Source organism: Lissotriton vulgaris, chromosome 9, assembly GCF_964263255.1.
Source record: "Lissotriton vulgaris chromosome 9, aLisVul1.2, whole genome shotgun sequence".
Lineage (NCBI taxonomy): Eukaryota > Metazoa > Chordata > Amphibia > Caudata > Salamandridae > Lissotriton > Lissotriton vulgaris.
The window spans coordinates 505,996,538-506,020,858 of NC_141697.1; the positions used below are offsets into that span (position 1 = coordinate 505,996,538).

Consider the following 24,321-nt stretch of genomic DNA (forward strand, 5'->3'; position numbering starts at 1 on the left):
ACCTGATTCAGTAGCAGAAAGGGCTCTACACACAATTGATGTCAGACCAGCATTATTATACTATACCTATAGAACAAAAGATTTTCGCAAAACAAAAAATCTTTTTGTTGCATTTGCTCCACCTCATAAAGGAAGTCCTATCTTTAAATCCGGTATTTCTAGGTGTTTTTTTTAAATGTATTCAAACTTGGTATGTTAAAGCTAAAAGAACCTTAAATATACCTCCTAGAGCACATTCTACTTGCAAAATAGGAGCATCCTAGGCCTTTTTGGGCAACATTCCCATAGCTGACATATGTAAGGTAGCTACATGGTCTACACTACACACATTTACCAAACATCAGTGTTGATGTATTAGCACGTTAACAAGCTAGTGTAGGACAAGCAATGCTAAAAACACTTTTTCAAACAACTGCTACACCCACTGGTCAGTCACCGCTTTAAGAGAATACTGCTATACAGTCTTTGTAAAGCAGGTGTATCTACAGCACGTATTCCTTTAACGAATTATGTGACTTACCCTGTAAGCATCTGTTTCTTGGCATGAAGAGCTGTAGATTCACATGCGCCCTCCCTACCCCCCGGACACCTGTGGTTGTTGCAGTCCTTATTATTCACATTAAATACACATGGACATCTCTACTACACTTAATCCATTCTCACACTCTTTTTTTTTGTCCAAACACATTTTTATAGAATTATTTTTCTTTTTTTCTTGTAGAGTTTTATATAGCGTGAACTAGACCTGAAAATATCGGGTATCAGAGCGCTTTACATGAGCACCAGTTTTGTTACACAAGAACACATTCGTTTTTTTGTTAGGTGCAGGGAAATTAAGTGATTTGCCCAGAATCACAGGATGTTGAGTGTTGTTGCCGAGCCTCGAACCCGGTTCCCCAGCTTCGAAGTCTACCGCTCTAGCCATAAGACTACATCCTCTCCATTTGGTTTAGTTTCCATCAGGAGCTTTAACATTCATCAGTGTGTATCATATGTGAGAAGGTGGCCTGATATGCAGTGCTCACTATTCTAGTGAACACTATGTATCAGTCCAGCAACCCTTATTGATGATTGGTTGTAAGTCAACCTTATAGACCAGCTATCCTAGTAGCGTGGATACGAGCAGTCTAAGGCTAAAGACTCAAGAGGGCGTGTTAAGCCAGCTGTTATACCACACATATACCCCTTGAACACCAAGTGAAAGGACACCACACAAGTGTTATGAAAATAAACAAGATATTTATTAAGAATCACAACAGCCCTGTACTCTTTATGAGAACAGGGTACTAAGCACAAAACAAAACTCTTACGAAAATACTTAAGTTAGCACAGTATATACAAATGCCCGAGGGGCACGGAAAACCATATACTCTGAAAGTGGAATGCGAAATTACTAGCAGGTAAGTACAGTACTAATAGGCTTTGGAATCGCTAGGTCTTGACTATAGAATCTTCAGATTACTTCTAGGAGGCCTAGGGGACTCGGGTGCAGAGTGTGCACTCTCACGCGGGATGCGGGACAAAGTCTATGGTAGCTAGTTTTCAGAAAGTTAGTGTTCTCGGGCGAACCCGACCTGGTAGGAGGAAAACGAAAGTGGATTCTGACCCTTGGATAGTGAGGCTATGCTGGGGCACCGAAATGCCGAAGTTACCAAGCCCAGGGGCTGCAGCTGCATAGGTCTCAAAAGACGTCGGGAATCCTCGTAGACGGACCAGGAGCCTGGAAGAAAGAAGTTGCTGGCAGGCGACCAGTGAAGAAAGTTCGATGGATCCAAGCCTGGATCGAAGGAAGATGACACCTGAAAGCAGAGGGGACCAAGTTTGAGACTACTAGCCAGTAGTCAGGTGGCACCAGGAGGGCACCGGATGGTAGTCACCTCGACTAGGTGAGTGGGTGACGCTGTGCTCGCAGATCTCACGGACCAGGAGGCGTTGTCGGCGACCAGGATGGAGGAGCGAGCTGTCCCACGATGGAGGAAGCTGTCGGCGTCGCTGGGCCCAGGATTGGGCAACAAAGCCTTGGCAAATTCAAGCCCACGCGGTGGACTCAAAATGGCGTCTGGAGTGGACCAGGAGGGTCCGGGGTGCCTCTCTTGAAGAAGGAAGCAAGGGCCAGTCTGGAGCAACCAGACCAGCAGCAGTGATGTCGTCGGGCGTCGTGTAGAAGGCCACAAGCCAGCCGGCTAGTAGCCACACAGCGCGGTGAGCACGCAAAAGCAGAAGGGCCCCATGCAGATCGTGGAGATGCTGGAGGGCTGATCTTCGGTGCTGGAGATGCTCAGGGTTGGGGCTTCTCGGACCCCAAAGCACTCACCAGTGGAGCACACGGTGGGCTTGTTACAAAGAAGTCGTGCAGTCTTGGCGATCGTCGGTCCCTCGAGGTCTCGTCGCACTCACAGTTCTCAGCTTTGCTGTAGAGGTGAGTAGAGGTCAGAGGTGCCAGGGAAGCCGGGTCTCGTCGAGCTGGGTCGTCGGATTCGTGAAGAAGGACTTGCAGCAGACCGCAGTGTTCTTAGGATGGTGCCCGCTTGATGCAGGGTGACTACTCCTTAGCCACAAGGGAGAATCTTGAAGAAGGAAATCTTGATGTCTTTCGCAGAAAGTCGTGTCTTGATTCCAAAGATGATCTAATTTTAACAGGGGGCCCGCTCCTATCTTTATACTAAAAAAGGGGGCTGACCCGGTGACTAGGTCCTGCCTATGGGTGGGACTAGGAGGGGGGTGGTTACACCCCTCTCCCATGCCGGACTTTCCCCAGGCCAGGGGCTGGTGTGCCCCTGGAACTGGTTCTGACTGGCCTATGCGTAGTGAGCACCGGGGTGCCACTCAGCAGTCACCTTCCTGTAAAGCCCTGCCTACCCAGGATACACAAAACCATGTCTGGGACGGTGCTAGCACCGCCCCTGACGGGAAACCCTTTGTCCAGGCTCCCCTCGCTGGAAGGACTCCCAGCTGCAGGGGGTCAGACTCGTGTCTGTGGTGGCAGCATCCATTTTGTGGAGCTGAGGCTTCGTTTAACTTTAACCGGGGTTCACAGTTACATACATGTCGTGTCCCTCTAGAAGGGTGGAATGCTAACCCCGTCGCCAGAATTGGCGAGGGGTTAGTATTCCAATTCGTATGACACCTTACTCGACATGTTTTGATAAAGCAATACCAAAGATAGCATTTAACCGCGAGGATTATAATGCACTTAAGAGTATATGGTATGCGATATCATGGAACAGCTATTAGGACTTGGTTCCGCAAGCTGCAGACAGGCTCAGCTCATGCCAGAGCACCATCTCACACGATTCCAAGCACTCTGCCTTCAGGATTGTTAAGGCCTGCCATAGGAGTGACTGATAGGAATCTGTGTGTCCATTTCAGGGTTAGATATAGGTATACTATATCTACAGCAAAGGGTGATTACACGACTTTGCCCCAGCTGTCATGCAGCCAGTTGTGTCAAATTTAGGAGGCCAGCCAGGGGTGGCATAATACATGCGGCAGCCCCTGGCAGCCCTGGGTACACCTATGCCCTGAGTTACAGGGTCTGATAAGGTGGCCCAGTACCAATTGGTAAATGCACCTAGGGTACATGTTGTAATTTAGAGAGAGAACAGCCAGGCTGTGGGTCTGATTGGCAGGCCCACAGCCAGAGAAAGTCGTAAACCAGTGAAACAAAAGCAAAACATCTGGGTGATCATAGGATTGCAGACCCTACTCTCCTACATCATAGCACAGAGGTACAACCCATCAAGAGCATATTTAGATTTCTTTGTGCTGCTCTTCGTTCTCTTATACCATCCCCAGTTTCAAATAACAAAGGAGCTGCACAGATGTTTTCCAACCATTCTCACCCTCTTGCAGAAGAACAATCTTAACAATGGAGTAGATTACCAGTCACACTATCACCGAAAGGAGGAGTCCCCTTACCTTGTGACTGGAAAAGACTTCTTTGAAGAAAAACAACTTGCAAACATCGGGACCCAACACTAGATGGCAGGAGTATGCAAAGCAAGTGAATCTACATCTCTACATGCCAAGAACAGATTCTTACCGGGTAAGTAACATAATCCATCTAAGCCAGGTACTTCTAGATGGATAATTATATGCATTCAGACATGTTATGCCGAAGCTAAAATGACTTTGCCTACACCCCTGAGGGCCCACTCCACTTGTAAGATAAGGGATTCCATGGCTTTCCTGGCCAGTATCCCAATAGCTGACATTAGAAAGACAGCTACATGGTCTACACCACACACTTTCAAACATCTGTTTGTGGCATGTACTGCTGTAGATTAACATGCGACTGCCCTAATCACCAAACACCTGTGGCTGTTGCAGTTCTGGTACACTATTTTATTTGCATGGACATCTCTTTACTCATACTTACTCTCCCTTTATTCTTAACTGCCTGCGAAAAAACAATCTAACGATGTAGTCAATTCCTCTAAACACGAATTCAAAGAAAACCAACCTGCACACATCCGGACCCAACACTAGATGGTGGAAGTATGCAGAGCATGTGAATCTACAGCATTTCATGCCACGAACAGATGCTTTCATGGGAAGTCATGTATTCCTTATTGAATTAGAATTTCCCAAACCTGTGTCTACCCCCATCAGTGATTTCATATTAAAAATGAAATTCTTGTGGATAGTAGCAAGTCTAGACAGGTAATAACTTGTATGCTCCACTGGAGTACTTCCAAATGTTGCTACACTGTACATTTCATATGCCTCCATACAGCCACACCATTTAAATAACTCCTTTTTTTTTATTTATTTTTTTACCTGGGCTGAATTCAGCTGATCTGCTGAATTACTTATTTTCCATATTTCTGATATAGGGTGAAACAAAAAGCATTACCTAAAATATATAGACACTACTGCTCTCTAATTAGATGACATAAGAGGGATAGATGGGAAAGTTTCACTGTTAGATGATTTTCATATGGATACATCATTAGCTTTGTAATTGTGAGGTTATAGAGAATCGCTCCTGCAGTGAAGACATAACGGTGAGTGGCTGAAAAGAAGAAACAGAAGGATCTGTCTGACCCAGAAACATTCATGAAAGGCCTCTTTTCTGAAGTCCCGGCTACAGTCCAGTTCAAATTATATTTAACAGAGTGTAGACGGTGGGCCAAAATAGGACTGGAAAGGTGAGGGGGGGCCATAGAGATATAAATTTCCACCGCATTCAGGTTTAGGAACAGGTCATTAGAGTAGCGCATTGTACAGATCATGTAAGCTTTCAAGGCTTAGAAAGGCTCTCTATAGCAGAATGTATCCAACCACCCTAACGCTGTATCAGCATTTTCGAACCGATTGCGGACACCTAGGCTGCAAATCAAGCTAATTTTTCCTTCATTGTCTTCTACAAATTATTAGCTACTTACATGGGAATAAGGTTGGACCTCACCTGTCACAACTATTGCAGGAAAAGCAAGAGAAGGGATATATAGAGCAAATAAGAATGACAAATGCTGGGACGATATTGGAAGAAGTGCATAAATATAAAGCGTTATATGATTTTTATTCCACCCTTTATAAACCAGAGTGCTCACAAGACACAGATCAAGATTCATATTTGGAGAAATGCGCCATTCCAAAAATAACAATACACAAGCGAGGGACCCTGGAGGCCCCCATTTCTGAAGAAGACGTTTTGGTCTATATAAAAGGTCTTAAACTGCAAAATACCCCTGGTCCAGGATGGGTACACAGGTGCATAGTTTTTTGACAAAGTTGGAGACCCATCACTCACAACTGTTGAAAACGTTCTCACAAATACAGGAGTCTCATTCGGAATGGCAGAAACCCGTATTTAATTAATGCTTCAGTAAGGGAAGGATCCTAAAAATATATGCGTCCAAAATAACCAAATACACCAAAATAAAGTTTAAATACCAATGTGAAAGTATACATAACAATGTTGGCCACAAGAGCTAGTCCTACCTGATTTTATCCACCCGAACAGGCTTTGTTAGGCATAGGCCATGGTAGGAAGCAAAGCATCTGTCTCGAGAAATTGGAGGGACTTCCACACTATGATACAAGAAAAAGGGACAAGACCTAGGGCAATCTTTCATGCCTCTACTGTTTGCTATCAGAATGGTACCTTTTCCAAGTACAGTGATTGGGTAAGGGGTTCAGCAGTCTGAGATTTGTGCCAAATAGGCAGGAAATAATGCTATTTACAGATTTATGTGCTTCTCGCTCAAACATGCCAACTAGAATTCTTTCTACTAAGAGAATTTGGAAATTTGGCAGGCTTAAAAAATAATACATCTTGATCTGAAATCTTGAATTTGAATCTCCCACAAAACAGTGAATAAAATTAAAGAGTGGGCCACACGATCTATAAAACATTTGGGAGTTAACATCCCACCTAAGGTAGATTACCTGTGTAGGTTTCATCACTCAGCTGTTTTTTTTTTTTTAAACCTTTATTTATCGCAAACATAGTACACAGCGTCTGCCTACAACCACTGCGGGCCGGCCGCTATGACTATATACAATCTTCCAAGGTACCTTGTGCTGCAATAGATGACAAAGATAACAACACTACGATGGACTGGCAAGGGACCACAGGAAAAGGATAAAGAGGGTTTAATTTTCTAATTTTGACGAATCGTCCTAAAGTCAGACCAGGTAGCTGAGTGGGCGAGCCACATAAAAGGATATCCACAAATGAAACATCGTTATAAAAATACTGGCATAAATCATTACAATAAGGATACACAAGCGCAGAAGTACATGTCGCCCGAAATTAGCGCCCGCCCAATCAATATATCACCTCAGGAGTTGCAATCTAGTTTGTCAACGGTGTAATAGGATATTAGAGGGATCATTCTATAGCAGCAATAAAAGGATACGACGACGTATAAAAAAGCACATTATTACATGGGAAAATTCGGGACAGGAAATGCGCCCTCAAACAGTAGTAATAAAGGGAAGGAAGAGCAAAAAATGCAATCATTCAGTGACTATGCATTAAAATCGATATCTTGGTCAGAGAATCAATAAACCATGTGATAAGACATAGACGCAAAGCGCAAAAATCGCCCCGGAAAGAACCAAACCCAACCCCCCGTCTGACCCAAGATAGACAAGAAGGAAAAAGAGAAATAAGAGAAAGAACAAGAAGAAAAGGCCATAGGAACAAAAAAAGGAAGGGAAAATCAAGCCCCAACCCCCCCACCCTGCACGTTGAAGAGGCTACGGCCCTCCCCCCCCACTAACGTGCCTGTCGCCCCAAGAAAACCCACAGAAGGGTAACTCCCAAGAAAGAAGAAAGGAGGGGAGGAGCTCACCAAATACTAAGTCTCCCGGACACCCCAGCCATACCACATCTACTACCCTATACACAGTAACAAGAATAGATAAAATACAGTACTGAATAAAATAGGGAGAGACCACATGTATCACAACAGCACGCACTGAGGAGGCGTCCCATTCCGAGTCCCCACCCGCCAATCAAACCCAATCCGTCACTCCCCCACATGTGTATCAGCAAAAGCAGTGAGCTGCGAGCATCATATAAATCAAGTAGAGACACACTTGTATACTTTATAGGAGCGCTTCAATCCGAGATCTCGTTAGCCAGGCATGTATAATCCACCAAGTGAAATCCGCTAACCCTGGCCAGTCCGTACATGTCTCCCCGGCCGGAGCCCTCGTGGGGCAACCCCCACCAGCAGAACAAAGGAACAAGATGGCCGCTCTCGGCAGGGAGCTGTTGTTCCAGGACAAAATGGACGGGTCCATTCTCGACCAAATCCATGAACACCACGAAGTGGTGCCAACCGATGCAGCAAAATAATAAAAGTCTGAAGCAGGGCCAACTGAGCGTGGGCAATCAGGGTAACCAGATTCTGCGCCTGCGGCGCCATTCCCAAAGGCAGCAAAGGCAAAGCAGAGATTATGAGTTCCGATAGAGATGGACAGTGTAGCGCTGGTGGAGAAAGCAGGCACCAAAACGCGTCCGCCAGCACTGTCAAAGAGCCGAGGTGTAGGGCACTCGTGCGGCAACAATGTAGCCCGGTCAAGAATCCGGATAGGCAGAGCATCACGGTGAGGAAAGGAAGCCAATGGTGTAGAATCCACCCCGGGCGTGACAGCATCAATTCTCTTGCCCAGTGATAGAAAGCCTTCACGCATGTCTGCCCGCAAGTTGTCGAGTGCATCGAGAATAGAGTCATAAGTTAGAGCAGCCGGGGGTTTCACCTTCTCCACGAGCACAGGCGCAGCTCCAAAGTCAGTACAGTGCCCAGGGCCCCGCAGAACAGTCCAGTGCTTATCCAAGGCGATGTTGGTAATCAGCGCAGCCGGACCAGCCATCTTGGCAGCCCCATCGGGGGAATCACAGGGGCGCGTGGGCGCAGATACCACAAAACAACAGGGACTCAGGTCGCTGTCCCAGGGCAGATCTGCAAGCAGTGGGCGATCCGTGATAGAATCTCACACGGATCAAGCCGGAGCGGTAGCAGGCTTATGGGGAAGCTACGGTGTTCGGATGTCCGCCATCATAGGGGTGGCGCCGCGCACCTCACCTGTAGATCCGCGTAGGAGCGGCACCCGCGAGGACTCCCGGTCGGCATGCACACAGTTCACGAGTTGAGGGTAGGCGCATACATTAGCAGACAGCAGCGCCAGTCAGAACGCCAGGTTCGCTCTGCATCCGCAACCCCTCGTAGCTCCGGCAGCCGCCATATCTGCATCCCAGCCTGGGTCTCGGTCACGGGGGTAGGGACGGACGCCGCAAAGCACTCGGTAATATATCGGGATCCAGGCAGGCAGGGACATCGGGGGAGCACCAGTCAATGCCGCGCTCGCTTGCCGTCCTCTCGCTATCACACAGTGGCAGGATAAAGGTCAGGATATCGTCGCGAGGAACAAAGGATCCCATCACTCAGCTGTTAACTACTTTGAAATAGTCTAGTCATGGGTGGACGGCATTACCGAAGTTTTGAGGATGTGAGGTGGAGAAAGACTCCTGAGAGATCAGGGACGATAGTAGGGAGAATTTAAAGTTGATGTTCCTGGTTGATGTGTTTGTTTATTGCCTTTGTCCTGATTGGACTGCAAGTGCGATTACATACTTGCTGTCTGTTACTTGATGTGGCATTTGTAAGACCGCATGCTTTGGCTTTCTTTCTTCATTCTAATGTAAAAAATTAGTTTGTAAAATCAATTAATAAGAAAGCTCTTTTTGAAGAAAACATTGCAATATTTATTTTATTGCAAACACTTGGCAGCCATGTTTAAGCATCTTGTTTTTTCATTCTTTTTATTATTGTGTTATTCATTGTAGTAAATGGAACAAATGATGGCCGGAATGCTGGACAATGCAAACATTCTCCCCCAGCTTTTGCTCACCACGCCACTCCAGTTTGGACCCAGCCATATGCAAATTAGTCTTGACCCTGCTCCTCATGGGAAAAATCCAGCCCAAGCTGCCAAGTCATGTCCGCCCTGGACCGGAAACCAGCATTCTGCGACCGGTTTCGGGGCATCACCCCTTCATCAGCCAGGCTAGCTTTAATCCAGTTGTGCAGTGAGCACAGGACCCCGTCTGGGCATACTCTTCCCACTTAATGAGACAAAAGCATTCTGTCCATCAATTATTTTTGCATTCATTTTAGTGGCATAGCCTTACAATAAAAAAATACCACTGCACCAGTTTAGCAAGGCCAAAGGTGAGACTTATTTGCTTTTGCCAATGCTTATATTTTGATGCTGGAAACACTGCATTACTGAGTTTAATACTTTTGTGGTATATGCCTTTTTTTGGGATTCCAGTTTTATTTTTTATTTTTAGAAGATTTCACTGTTTTACAATGTTTTCTCCACCTGGTTAGATTTGTCAGTGTCTAACCACACAGCATATTGTAAATTTGCAGTTTAATCACAACGTCATGTACCTAATCGGTTATTTTAATCCGAAAATGTAAACAAAATAAATGTATGCAGTGACAACATTGGGGGATATTTATTAATGCAAACATAGATATTGGCAGTGATACATTTGTTGGGGTCTGGCATCACTCCACTGAGTTCCAGTGGTGAACAGAATAACAATCTAATATTTTTCTACCAGAGATATCTGTTCGAGACCAACTTAGTCCGTGTGTAAGCCTAATACTGTAATAAATTTGAAGGCGGACCTCTTGGTTGTGGGCCTTCTGAACTGAGATTGTGTCTGAAGATAACATTGTTCCAACTAACCTTCAAAACTGACTAAGCAACAGTAAGGGCACCAAGCTGAATTTACAGGGCTATGGAATATATACCTACCTCACAATGACAAAGAGACTTGGACCACAGTTTGTTTGCTTTTTATCAGATAAACTGTATATGTGTACCTGATGCATGTTTTTGCCACCGTGCTCGGAATTGGTTATAAAATGACTTGTAGAGGATTATATAAATAAATAATCTAAATATATAATTAATTTGTGCTGTACAACTGTAAACTGTCTCCCTTAAAGTATTTTTCTTTTAGGAAAAGAGTAACATAAAGCCATCTGACAGGGAAGATAAGCAGACTTTTAGGCCTCTGAGATATCTGCTGAGAGTTTGCTTTACATGAATTAAACATTTTAAATCTTCTGATCTCTGCTAATTGATTGCTGTGTTCTTTTGCATAGGAGAAAGCAGCCAAATGGAAGAATCCAGATGGTCACATGGATGGTTTAACCACTAATGGTGTTCTGGTAATGCATCCGAAGGAAGGGTTCACAGAAGAATCTAAACCTGGATTGTGGCGCGAAATATCAGTTTGTGGTGATGTTTACACTCTTCGCGAAACTAGATCTGCCCTACAAAGAGGAAAACTTGTAAGCATTTTCTGTGTAATTTCTACTTTGTTGACTCTATGCAGGAGAAGTGTGGCTCACTGGTTAGAGCAGGCAGACCCTGACGCAGAGGGCAGACCCGGGACCAGGGTTCAATTCCCGACGCGGCAGGGTCTTGAGCTCAAATGTCCATGGACTCGATAATTCTCGCTTCGGTGCCTGACCTAATCAGGGGTTCACACTCTGCAACTCTGGGCATTAAGCTTGCTTAATCTCCACAACGGCCCCCCGCAGCGGGATGCCTGGCTTTCACCTTGGGGATGCCCTGTAGGGGCTATCTCACAGGGAAAAACCAGGACGGGTTCCCAAGGCAAGCGCGGAGATGCCCCTTTGGGGGTCGATTCTGGCGCTATATAAGAAATATAATAATAATAATAATAATAATAATAATGCAGCCAACTAGATTAAAACATTAGTATGAGCATCTTGTTTCTGCTATATTGGTGATTTATTGTACAATGGCTTGCGACTATTACATGTTATTTTTCTCAGAAGAAAATGTTCGGTCTTGAGATAATTCATGACTCCTTCCTGAAGTCAACAATGTACTAGGACAAAAACTGTACTTCAGATTGTTTTATTTTCTCTGCCATTGGGTTTCTTATGTACCTCTCAATCTCCTTGATGGTCAAGCTGCGGGCACTGCCTGATGAACTCTAGTAACCAGAACTTGCCCCAGTATTGGAACTTTCATAGATTCCCATGCTTTTGTATCATTCCCCGTCGTCGGAATGGGAGTCTCGGTAACAAAAATAACATAGCAGTAGGTACAAAAGAGAAAGAAAAAGGTCTAGGTCTCATTCCCTTTTGTATCACCCTCTTTTTGTAAAAGAGACCAAACTTAGGCATCAGCCAATCAGAAGAGCCTCACCCCATAGAACCCTCCTTAAGGAACCTCAGAGCCTCAGATTTTCTACCGCACGTTGTGCTTAGGAAGTCTCCTTTTGAGCTCTGCTCATTTCATCTCTTTTCAAAGGTTTCTTGTCGTTGACGACATCGACGACTCCTATCTCTTCGTCAAGTGTTCAAGCGTCCACAAAGCATATTCCGTCGACAGAGTAGACGACAACTGCACCATCGTCGACGGGACCGTCGACTATCTTGGCATCGGAAAAAAGAATCACGATTTCTTTGACAAGAATTACACCGGAGATGACATCTCCTAGGAGGGTAACCCCCTTGCCTCCGGCTCTATTTGATGAGGAGGAGTCAGATGAGGTTGATCAAGACTCGTACGGCTACGCTAACAGTCCTTCTCAACTTCTGGTCAAGTGTCAGGAGACGGACTCTGAAGGGGGGTATGACCAGGGAGATAGTTATAGTCCTCAAACTGACCAATCACAACATTATTACGGTCAAGACATGGTTTCGGTACCATCTTCTTTCCTGCAGGACTTGCATAAGATGCTGCAGGATTACAAATCTAAGGCTGCAGGGTCTGTTCAGGCTCCAGTTGCGCAGGCTGCGCCTGTCTCGGCTCCTGCCTCAGAAGCTGTTCCTGAATTACCTGCTCAGGTGTCTCCTCAGGCTTCAATTCCTCAAGAGCCTTCCAGACCAGCAGACAACCATGATTATTCCTCGGATGAGGATCATGATTCTGATAATGGATCTAATCAAGCTACTGAATGGGATGAATACATCATTCCAGACCCTCCATATCCATGTCCAGATCCGGTGGATTCCCCGTCAGCGGATGTAGGGGGTTTTCATCAGTTGATGGAAAGAGCGGATGTTAGGCCACCGAATGTTTCTTGTATGATTTCAAGGAACTTTATAGGAAGACAACAAGGTCCATACCTATAGTACAACATCTGTGGGAGGAAGGCCTTAGGCTATGAAGAACCCAGCTACGGTGGTCCCAGTGCTACTGCGTTTTGATAAAAAGTACAAGGCGCCTGAAGATGGTCTAACTGCCTTAACGGGCCACCCAAGACTGGACTCGGTTATTTCTCAAGCGGCACAGAGAAAATCCTGCAAACCCCTCTGCTCCTTTAACAACTCCTCTGGACAAGGAAGGAAGGAGATTGGATAATGCTGGGAAGAGGTTCTCTTCAATGGCGAGTCTTCGGGTGCGGGCAGCTAATGCCCTGGCAATATTGGGCAGATACGACCGCCAGCTTTGGTGTGATGTCGCACCGTTCCTGGATCAGCTTCATCCAGAATCCAAAGCAGATGCAAAAAAGGTTTTACAGGAAGGAGAGGCGACTTCAATGGAGATCATTGACTGTGCCATGGACATTGCCACAACAGCGTTTCGTTCGTTGGCTGGAGCTGCGGACCTCCGTCGCCAGGGGTGGCTTTAGGCGACCTGGTTTCGACCAGAGATCCAAAATAAAAGTGTTGGATCTTCCTTTTGATGGAGAAGCACTATTCGGTAAGTTGATTGACGACACTCTCCAAGACATCAAAAAGGACACGGAGACCGCCAGATCTTTGGGTACGCTTCAGTACCGCAAAACTCCTTTTAAAGGGTCCAGAGGCAGAGGTTCAAACAACAGAGGATCTTATCAACAACAAAGATACTCCTCCTACGGCTCAGGTTCCCAACAATACCGCCAGCCTTATCAACAAAGGCAGGGCCAATCCTCCAATTACTCCAGACCTTACAACAAAGGAAAACCAGCTCGCCAGGGACATGATACGTCCAAGCGACAATAGCGGCCTCCTGGCTCTTCCTACTGTACCCTCCTCCAAGAAATCATCAGTTGGAGGCAGGGTATCCCAATACCTTCACAATTGGTCCAAGATAACATCGGACCGTTGGGTGCTCAACATCATTCAAAAGGGCCATACCTTGGAATTTATTCAAATCCCACCACCCAAGCCCCCTGCAGCCATTCCATTGAAACACCTGCGTCTTCTGCGGCTCAAAGTTCATCAAATGCTCTGGAAAGGGGCTATAGAGCCGGTTCCCTCCGACCAAAGAGGACAGGGATTCTATTCCAGGTTTTTCCTGGTAAAGAAGACGCTGGAGAAATGGCACTCCATTTTAGATCTCAGGGAGCTCAACACCTATCTCATCTCCCTTTCTTTCCGGATGGTCTCTCTTCAAGACATCTTGCGACTGATCAATCCGAGGGATTTCATGGCCACGCTCGATCTCAAGGATGCGTACTTTAATGTACCGATTCACCCAGCACACCAAAGGTTTCTACGATTCACAGTAGCCAAGAGCCATTTTCAATTCAGGGTTTTACCCTTTGGTCTTCGCTCAGCCCCGAGGATCTTCACGAAGGTACTGGCGCCAGTAGCGGCATTCCTGCCAAGGAATCATCTTCAAGACTTCCCCTACCTGGACGACTGGTTGCTGAAGGCCCTGTCCAGGGAAGCAGCGCGGGACGCTGTTTAGGCCTGTACAAACCTGTTTCAAAATCTAGGACTCACTTTAAACAAAGACAAATCATCTCTGGTGCCGTCCAGAAAGGCACGTTTCCTGGGAGCCATCCTGGACTCCACACTCTCGAAGGCTTTCCCAACCCTAGAGAGGCAGGAAAAACTGCAGACCATGGCTCGGGACTTGCGAAAAAGAAGGTATCTTTCAGTAAGCCGCTACATATCTCTGCTGGGGGTAATTTCATCATGCATACCTCTGATTCCTCACTGCAGACTGCGAATGCGTCCTCTGCAGGAACAACTAGATATCCAATAGAAACAGATTCACGGATCATTCGACGACAGGGTGACCGTCACTCCGAAGATGAGAAGAGTGGCCCTATGGTGGACAGACCAGAGAAACTTGTCCCAAGGTCTATCCTTCGTAAGCGATCTGTCTCCTCAAGTTGTGACAATGGACGCGTCACTGGAGGGTTGGGTAGCAGTGATGCAAGACCTACATGTCAGTGGCCATTCGTCTCCTCACGATCTACGGCTCCACGTCAATCTCTTGGAACTAAGAGCAATAAAACTGGCTCTACAAGCCTTTCTCCCTCGCCTAGGAGGTTCACAAGTGCTCATCAGGACGGACAACACCACGGCCGCCGGACAACACCACGGCCATGCATTACATGAACAAGGAAGGAGGAACCAGTTCTCTTCCGTTGTCGCAGGAAGCTCAAGAGATCTGGGAATGGGCGATCCTTCACGGAATGTCGCTAAAGGCAGAACACTTACCAGGAGTTCTAAACGAGAACGCCGACAGACTAAGCAGGTTATCCTCAGTCAGTCACGCGTGGGAGTTGAACCAGCGAGTTCTAGAAGAGGCCTTCAGCCAGTGGGGCAGACCAGCAATAGATCTCTTTGCCACACCAACCAACAAGAAATGCCGGTCTTATGCAAAACAACAGTTGATGGACAGAATGCGGAACAATGTCCTACATTCACCCCAGTACAGAGATCTGGGCCTAAATCCATCGTTTTTTGCACTCCACATCACCCCAGTTCAGACATGGCCATATGCAAATCAGTCTGACCCTGTGCCTCATGGGAACAGTCCAGCCCGAACTGTCAAGCCATGTCTTTCCTAGACCGGAATCAAGCATCCTAGGACCGGTTTCTGGCTATCAGCCGTCTTCAGCCAGGATAGCTTGACTCCAGTGGTGTGGAGAGCATGGGACTCACGTCTGAGCATACCCATCCCACTCTGGGTGACAAAATGCAAAACAACAGTTGATGGACAGAATGCAGAAAAATGTCATACATTCACCCCAGTGCAGAGATCTGGGCCTAAATCCATTGTTTTTTTGCACTCCACACCACCCCAGTTCAGACATGGCCATATGCAAATCAGCCTTGACCCTTATGCAAGCAGGCTTCACCACCGAGAATCATTGGGGAATGCGCTTTCGATAGCCTGCTCAAGGACATTTGTCTACGCCTTTCCTCCCAACCCACTGATCCCGAGGCTGATCAGGAAGATCAAAGTGGAACCATGCAGGATGATCTTGATAGCCCCTGCTTGGCCGAGACAGTTCTGGTACACAGAGCTCCATCTGCTATTGCTAGCTCCTCCTCTCCCCTTGAGGACTATTCTAGATCTCCTCACAATGTCCGAAGGACAGGTTTGGCATCCAGATCCACAGTCATTACAACTCACAGCATGGCTCCTGAGCAGCGAGAATTTATGAATCTCCCCATCTCAAACTAAATTAAAGAAGTCCTCTCCCAAGCGAGAGCTCCTTCCACAAACGGGACTTACCGCTTAAAATGGAAGAGATTTTGTATTTGTTGCAGGAGAGATGAAGTTTACCCCTTTACTTCAAAGCCTCATCATCTTCTACCATATATCTTGTCCCTGGATAAGGCTGGGCTGGCCCATTCTTCTATAAAGGTTCATTTGGCAGCTATTTCAAGATACAGACGGTCTGAGTCTGGTCCTTCGTTGTGGTCTTCCAGAATTGTGAAACAATTTCTAAAAGGCTTGTTCCAGGTCTATCCACCAGTGAGGCCTCTGCCTCCTACTTGGCACCTAAATCTAGTCCTCACTCAACTCATGAAAAGTCCATTTGAACCAATTCATCGTTCAGACATGAAGTTCCTTTCATGGAAATTGGCTCTCCTTCTTGCCCTCACATCGACCAGACTTATTGGAGAATTGCAGGCTCTCACAATCCAAGAGACTTTCCTGCAATTTAAAAGAAACAGTTATCTTGAGAACTAACCCAAGGTTCATTCCCAAAGTACCCTTCGACTTCCACTTGAACAAGCCGTTTATTCTGAAGGCGTTCTTTCCTCACCCGGCTACACCAGCGGAGAAGTCTCTGCATTCTCTGGATGTTCAACAATGTTTGAAATTCTATTTAGATCGTACCAAAGGATTTCAGAAATCCTCCCAATTGTTTGTTGCTTTTGGTGGTCCGAGCAAGGGTCTCCCGCTGTCAAAACAGGCGATTGCAAGATGGAATAAGAGTGCCATTCTACATTGCAATACTACAGCAGGTAAACCACTGACTGGCAGGGTTCGGGCACATTCTACAAGATCAGTGGCTTCTTCAACAACCCTCTTCGTGGGGGTGCTGATTAAAAATATTTGCAGAGCTGCTACCTGGAGCAGCGTCCACACCTTTACTAAGCATTACTGCTTGGAATCCTTACAGCAAGAGGATGCGACAGTGGGCCAGGCTGTCATGAGCAGCCTTTTCCAATAATTGGTGAGCTTTCCTTTCTATCCCACCTTCTGTTATTTTGCACATTTTGTATCTTTGTCAGGTTGGCTATTGCAATGCATTTATGACACAAAATGTGTTTTCTTATTGCTAACTGCTTGCTACTCTGATACAAAAGCATGGGAATCTATGAAAGTTCCTATACTGGGGCAAGAACCAAGTTACTTACTTGTAACTTTAGTTCCCCAGTATTGGTAACTTTCATAGATTCCCATGCGCCCACCCACCTCCCCGGGGAAAGCTCAGTCTACAGCAGATATGGTGACTGTTACAACGGCTACGAAAATCTGAGGCTCTGAGGTTCCTTCAGGAGGGTTCTATGGTGTGAGGCTCTTCTGATTGGCTGATGCCTAAGTTTGGTCTCTTTTACAAAAAGAGGGTGATATGCTACAAAAGGGAATGAGACCCAAGCCTTTTTCTTTCTCTTTTGTACCTACTGCTATGTTACTTTTGTTACTGAGACTCCCATTCCGACGATGGGGAATGATACAAAAGCATGGGAATCAATGAAAGTTACCAATACTGGGGAACTAAAGTTACAAGTAAGTATCTTGTTCTCTTCTGCAGCTACAGCATCGAAAGACTCCTCTTTAACACACTTTGCATGCAACTGTGACTGGAGGCGTTCCTTAGACCAGGTCATAGGAGAATGACCCATGGAGAGAGGGGAATGGTGGAGTGGGCAGGCTTTAGTGAGCATGCCCTTGCAGTTCTGCTCTAAATGCAATATGAAGTTCCTGTGATTGGGTCACGACTTATTCTGCAATTTGTACTTAGCTTGCGACTATGAGGAATGAAACTGTTCAGCCTACCAGTCCTTTAAAGGCAAATAGACAGTCCTCCACAGGCAGAAGTATCTCAGGGCACATTGAAAAAAATGCAGCACTAGACCCATTGTAGCCAATGACAAGCTTCAGACTTGAAGACTTATTCGAATGATGGAAAAAGCCAATAGGAATTACCCACAGGGGATGCGGAGGAACGTCTCAAAGCCCTCTCCTCTGAGTCTGTACAAGAACAAAGGCTAGACTCTACAGCCCGCGGAATAAAAGAGTTGCATTTGAGGAGGATATTTCACAGGAGCTCCAGATTCAACACTCGCTCTAAAAAAAAAAAAGAAAAAAATGTCAGGTACATTATCCTCCACATATTTGTCTACCACACAGGTCACCTTAACCACAAAACTCAGTCATGTGTCTACAAATCACAAGCTATTTTGACCTTCATGACCTCTACAGTGTCCCAGTCCCTTTGATAATGGGGAGGATCCCTGGCAGGACAACAATGTCAATCTTCAGGTCAACCTAGCTCTACTGCCTCATCCATCAAGGCTTTCCCGCCAGATGACATAGCATCTTCTCAGGTTGTTTAACAAAGAGCTCCTGATCCTCATCATAAAGTCAATCACCATAATATTGAGGGGAATTTTTGGTCAAGATTTTGGATGAACTGTTAACATTCTTGCCAATGTTGAGATGCAGGACCCTATGCACAATAAAGAATTTTAACAAGTTAATATGGGCACACTATCTGAGTTGAAGACTGTCCTGTGCATTATAGGTTTCCGTCTGGAGTCTCGATTTATCTCAAGACCGAAAACTTGTTTGACAGAAACCCATTGTCCATGTCTAACACTAGATGGCAAGACGGTGAAGAACATGTGAATATACAAAACTACAAGCGGTGCAAGCAAATAGTTACAACGTAACATTTTCCATACATCAGCTATGCCGGTGAATGTTTTTTTTGAGAATACAAGGCTTTTTTTTGTGATAATTAGTTGTACCTCCCGCTTCACCCAGCAATTTTAGATAAGCCCATACTGAAAAAAACCATAAATGTGCAGTCTCGGACTCCTTCTCTCTCCTCTTGCCTTTCTTTTTCATATCGCTAACAAAAAGGAGTGGCATCTGTCATTTATATTGTGTTGAGATTTGCGGTGCCTAACTGGTCAAAATAATAAAATGGTAAGGGCACATTGATTGGTCTTTGAGGCATCTTGCATATGAAAGTGAATTAGTCACAAGTTCTTGCTTTCACAGCCAACCTCCTTTTCTTGGATTCAGAATATTTGTCTTAGACATTCCTATACCTTTTTTTATTTTGGATTAAAAATGATTCATTTTTAATTTCTCATTTACATAATTCAGTGTACTGCCCTGTTTTATGATTAATAAACCACTGGATTTTTTTTTTTTTTAACTGAGAGCAGTTTAGATTTCTCTTCAGAAGTGAATATTCCATTTACAATTCTTTTATTGGTCTTCTGCATGTCATTTTTCCTCACAATCTGCCTTCTTTTTCCTCTGGTCTGCTCTGGTTTACTTATCAATAAATATCGTATTTTGATAGATTTTAGCTTTTTATTTTTTACAGCATATACCTCCATCAGAAATTTATATTTCATTAGTTGTGTTCTTTCATCTTCCACTTTCAAAAATGTTTTTAATAATTATAAGAAGATTTGTGCTTTTCTTCTAGTTACACACAGATTGAAGTCTGTCATTTTTGTGGTTCGTTTCATGGTAAAATAATGGAGTTTTATTTTACTCCTCTCCAAAACCTACTTCCAGACCCTTGGATAACGTGCTGTAGTGAATAATGTTGTTGTGCAGATGTGGTCTCAACAGAACAACAGTTTTAAGTCTCTATTTCATGTCTTATCAAAGTGTAGAATGTCTTTCGCATCATCCCAGCCCCTGATTATATACCACATGCTCTCACCCTGAAAGACTTGCATCTTTACTTTCATTTTCTGTTTTTTAGTGTCTTTGTATTTTCTGATCAAATAACTGAATTCTAAGTTTGTGGTGTTAGGTCTGGCGTTAGTCAAGACCTTTTGACTTTACATTAAAATTATAAGCATAATGCATTTTTAAGGGCTTTCAGGCAACCCATTTGTCTGTCGTTGAGCCATTCACATTTTTCTCCCACCCACTACACTATACAGCGTGGGGCAGTGGAAAAGTCCACTTCAGCCACCATCTTACTTCACAGTGAGAATGCGAGCATTCTGCACATTCACAAGTAGCACACCCACACACAAACTAGTTTCCCTAATTACCAGGGACCATAATAGCAATTTGTGCTATTTGAAACCAAAATAATATTTTTGCTCTGAACAGTTTATTTTTTATTTTTGTAAAGATTGAGGCCCTGGCAGCTTCCACAAAAATTACATTTTTAAAAAACCATGATGAAATAAACATTGATAAAGCCGAAAAAAGGCAATCAGCCTATGCCAGATATATTGACTTTTCAAGTGCTTGTTTTTCCAAATCTGTTTGTTTGTAGATCCTCCTGCGTTTTCTTGTGAAACAGTTTACACTATTTTACTAGAAAATATCCAGTAGTGTTTTTGAAAGATTTTTTTCTTATTGGCCCTTGCCTTAGTCGTTGTAGCGCTGCACCTCTTAAATAACCCTCTTCATAATGGGATACATTTTTAGGGTCGACCCTGCGTGAGCATGCATTCTCGCTTGAGAAACACTATGGTTTACAGAAAGAGCTTGGAGCCTGCCCGTTACTTAACATTTGTTGGCTTCAGTGTTGCTCTTCTTATCTGAAAGAAACAAGTTTGTGATAAATTCCTTACCTTTGAATTACCCCCAGGCATCAGACTGCATCCGGAAAGTTTTTGTCAGCAGTACCCCTGCGCGTCGGTAGGCATCGTCGTGCGGCTTCGCGTATGTCGCTGGCATCGTAGTCGCTGAGATGACATCGCTGGAGCTACTTAGACATGCCCACGCGCGCTGACCTTAGTTCTTTCTTTTTCCGCACTAGCAAGCACAGATCCGGAGATAGAGGTACCCCAAGTCACTTTTTGACTGAGTTATTTTTTGGACTTTTGTCTCTGTTTTTTGAGTCTTCTGATGTATAGGGTTGCACGGTTTTAAGTCTTACGTAGCACGATGTCGGTGACTGACCCGTACCGTGACTGTGACTACTGCCTGGGGTGCGTCCAGAACTCTGAGCTGTGAACCGAATGCCAGGCCATGGCTCCGAAAACTTTGCAGGAGCGGTAACGAAAATTGCTTGAGGCCTGAGAGTCTGCTTCACGCCTTTCAAGGTCCCGGTCCTGTGGGAGTTCGAGGGAACGGTCGTGGAGCCGCCACCACAATCGTTCGTTGAAGTCTTCGCACTCTGAGTCGGGTAAGAAGTTGAAGCGTTGTCGCTCTCCACCCTGACGTCGTCCACGGACGTGACAGCGAGCCACAGATGCCCCTCCCTGCGCGCTGATGTCAGTTTTCTCCTTTTCCGCATCCCAACGCCAATCCCGGAAAACCAGCAGTTCTTTGGCCTGGTTTTTAGGCCTTTTCAAGCCTTTCTGGGTGCCGGAACAGTGTGCAATGCCTTTGGGATTTAAGTCTTGTGAAGCCTGTGCACATCAGATGTCTGTCGTTCCAGGGGTCGTTCCCGTGAACAACGCTCAAAGGCAGGTAAGCGCAAGCGGCAAGCACGGAGGTCTTCCTCCCATTCGCGTACTGCTGGCACCTGCTCCTCTTGCTCTATGCCAGGTAAGGGCGCCTGGCAGTCGTTTCCTCCATATCCACCCTTTCTGGGGGTTGGAGCGATGCATGCCCAAATGGAGGCATATTCTATGGCACTCCAGACGTACTTTGGTTCTCCACCTGTCCCTGGCGAGCCTTCGGGTCCCAAACAGGTGGAGGGCACTCATGTCGGGTCCTTGCCAGTGGATTCTTCCTCGGCGCCAGCTGTGTGCATCGACTCCGGTTCCGGAGACTATACGACGCCGACCGAACACGGCCCAGCGGGTCTTTCCAGTCGCCCGTCCTGCCCGCCCCGTCAGTCTTCACATAGCTCTGAGAGGCTTCCTGCGCTGATGCCAGAGGCTGCGCTGGCCAGACGCCCAGCTTGATGCCCAGCTCAACGTCCAGCTTGATGCCCAGCTTGATGCCCAGCTCGACGTCCTGTCTGCCCAAACGAGCACCTTTTGATGTGGGATCGATGTCGGACGGTGTCCAGGTTGAGTCCCCTGTGCAAGTCGTCTACGTCCAGAAGACTAGGCCCCGGCGTCCATCGATGCAGACACCTAAGCTTCCTCAAGAGGTTGCTACCCCCCACCCCCTGACTCCTCGGACGTTGCTGCGACCTTCACACGGTGTTGATCGATGCCGGCAACAAAGCCTCTTTCTTGTCAAGAGGTTGATGCTTCTATAGATTCCCTCAGTCCGGAGCCCATGGTGCAAGTGCCTTGTGTTGCCTGGCCTTCCGGTTGGTCTCCGGCTTCCCCACCGGCTCAGTCTTCAACAGACTCCTACGGACGGTTTATTATCGCCTAGCTGTATGGCAACTGAAGCTGGTGCTGCTTACGCACGTGCGATTCACAGGGCGGCTGCTATTTTTGGTTTTCAACCTCCTGTGGTCCCTCTGCTTTCAGATCCTTTACTGGATTAGCTCTATATGGAACCTATAGATGTGGAGCCTTTGCTGCTATTTGGCGGCTCTTTATTTGACATTTTGCGTGGTACATGGGCAAGGCCCTCTTCTGGTGACATTGTTGATCGGGCTATTGCTCGAAGGGACCGTCCTGCTCTGGGTGATCCACTCTGCCTGTCCACTCACTTTACGGCTCAGGGACTTGTGGGTCAGGCCTTTGCCTTGCAGTCTGCATATTCATTGCGGGTATTTCCTCCCTCTAGGGAGTCTAGGTGGCTGGACGCGTGTGCTCGCCAGCTTTTTGCTTCTACCAGTGCTGGTATCCGCGTTTTAAATACTGCGTGTGTGTTCGCGTGCACATCTTCGACCCTTTGGGGCTTGGTCGAGAACCTTCTCCCTTCTGTTCCAGAGGAGCCTCGGTCTCAGTTGCTTCGGCTTCTGTTTGATGACAGAGGAATGGCGCAATTTTCTCTCCGTTCTTCCCTTGATGCCACTGACTCTATGGGGACGAGCTCTTGCTCGTTCTGTGGCTTTGCGCCGCCATGCATGGCTGCGCGACAGTCGTTTCCAGGATAATTTTTGGGATGCCGTTAGAGATCTACCATTTAATGGTGTGGACCTTTTGGATCACCATGCGGATTTGGCAGTCTCCCGGCTGTTGTCCGGGTTGCCATAACTTTTGCACAAATCTCGGCCTTATTTTACTACACCTCTATGACACACGTGTATAGTAGGTTCCACGGTTGCTGTCCGCAGCTGTTAGGCCTTCTCTAATTTGTTGGAAGTTCAGCCGTATGATTGGGTTGGTCTTCTTTTCAGTCCTCTGACTGTATATTTTTGCCCAAGAGGATCCCCTTATCAGGGGTTGACACTTACCCTATGTGGGGTATATGCTGGTACTAGGCGACTGTCTTTGCCATGAAACTCCTATGGAGTATTCCCCGCGGACATCCTCTCTGTTTTAGCATCGCTCTATCGCACTTCTGGTGCCTTTGGTCCCGCTTGTCTGTAGTGCTTCTATCCTTGAATTTTGGAAAAGATGATGGACAGTTTCTGAATGATGCAGAATACTCCTACCCAGTCAAGAGATCAGGGCTTGATCCATCATCGTTTTTTAGCTCACTGCACCATCCCAGCTTCAGAACCTGGCTATATGCAAATTAGTCCGTTCCTGTCCCAGGGCATGATGGGAACAGGGCAAACCAAACTACCAAGCCAATTCTTATACTGGGAAGGATACAAGCTACCGGGGACCGGTTTCTGGCATTTCAGCCTCGTCGGCCCGGCTTGCTTGAATCCTGATGGTGCAATGAGCTAGGGACTCACGTCTGAGTATACCCTCCCACACATAGTGTGGATAAAATCAATTTTGGAAAAGATGATGGACAGAGTTTCTGAATGATGCAGAATACTCCTACCCAGTCAAGAGATCAGGGCTTTGCCCTGTTCCCATCCTGCACTGGGACAGGAACAGACTAATTTGCATATAGCCAGGTTCTGAAGCTGGGATGGTGCAGTGAGCTAAAAAACGGTGATGGATCAAGCCCTGATCTCTTGACTGGGTAGGAGTATTCTGCATCATTCAGAAACTCTGTCCATCACCTTTTCCAAAATTGTGCTTCTATCCTTGCTCACACCTTCTCAGGTCGCTATGAAGCAATGCTAAGTGCTATTAGTATGGACTTGGGCACGTAGTCCTTATTGGGCTAGTCCTCCAAGGTACTAGATTAGCATTTATATCACTGCTGTATGTGGCCTCTTTTTCTCACCGCTTCTCCTACAGCGTTTTCTTCCACATTCCCTACTGCCCTTCACAGGTGTTTCCACACTTCTGCCTGGATCTTACAGTGATCTTTCATGGGGCGTATCTCTTCAGAATACTTGCTTCTTGTGGTCCAGGGCACTTACATTGATCCTCACTGTTTCCACTGTCGTGCCTGGTTCTCTCCCACCTGGCTTTCAAAGGGCTGTGG

At 46.1% G+C, this 24,321-nt stretch overlaps 1 protein-coding gene across 1 annotated transcript in view; it reads left to right on the forward strand.

Annotated features, from left to right (window-relative positions):
- Positions 1-24,321, forward strand: part of PELI2 (pellino E3 ubiquitin protein ligase family member 2) — a 245,404-nt gene that overhangs the window by 92,752 nt on the left and 128,331 nt on the right. Inside the window, exon 5 of the mRNA XM_086937969.1 lies at positions 10,641-10,829. Within this exon, the coding sequence (XP_086794095.1) occupies positions 10,641-10,829 (189 nt within the window). The remainder of the gene's footprint in view (positions 1-10,640; positions 10,830-24,321) is intronic.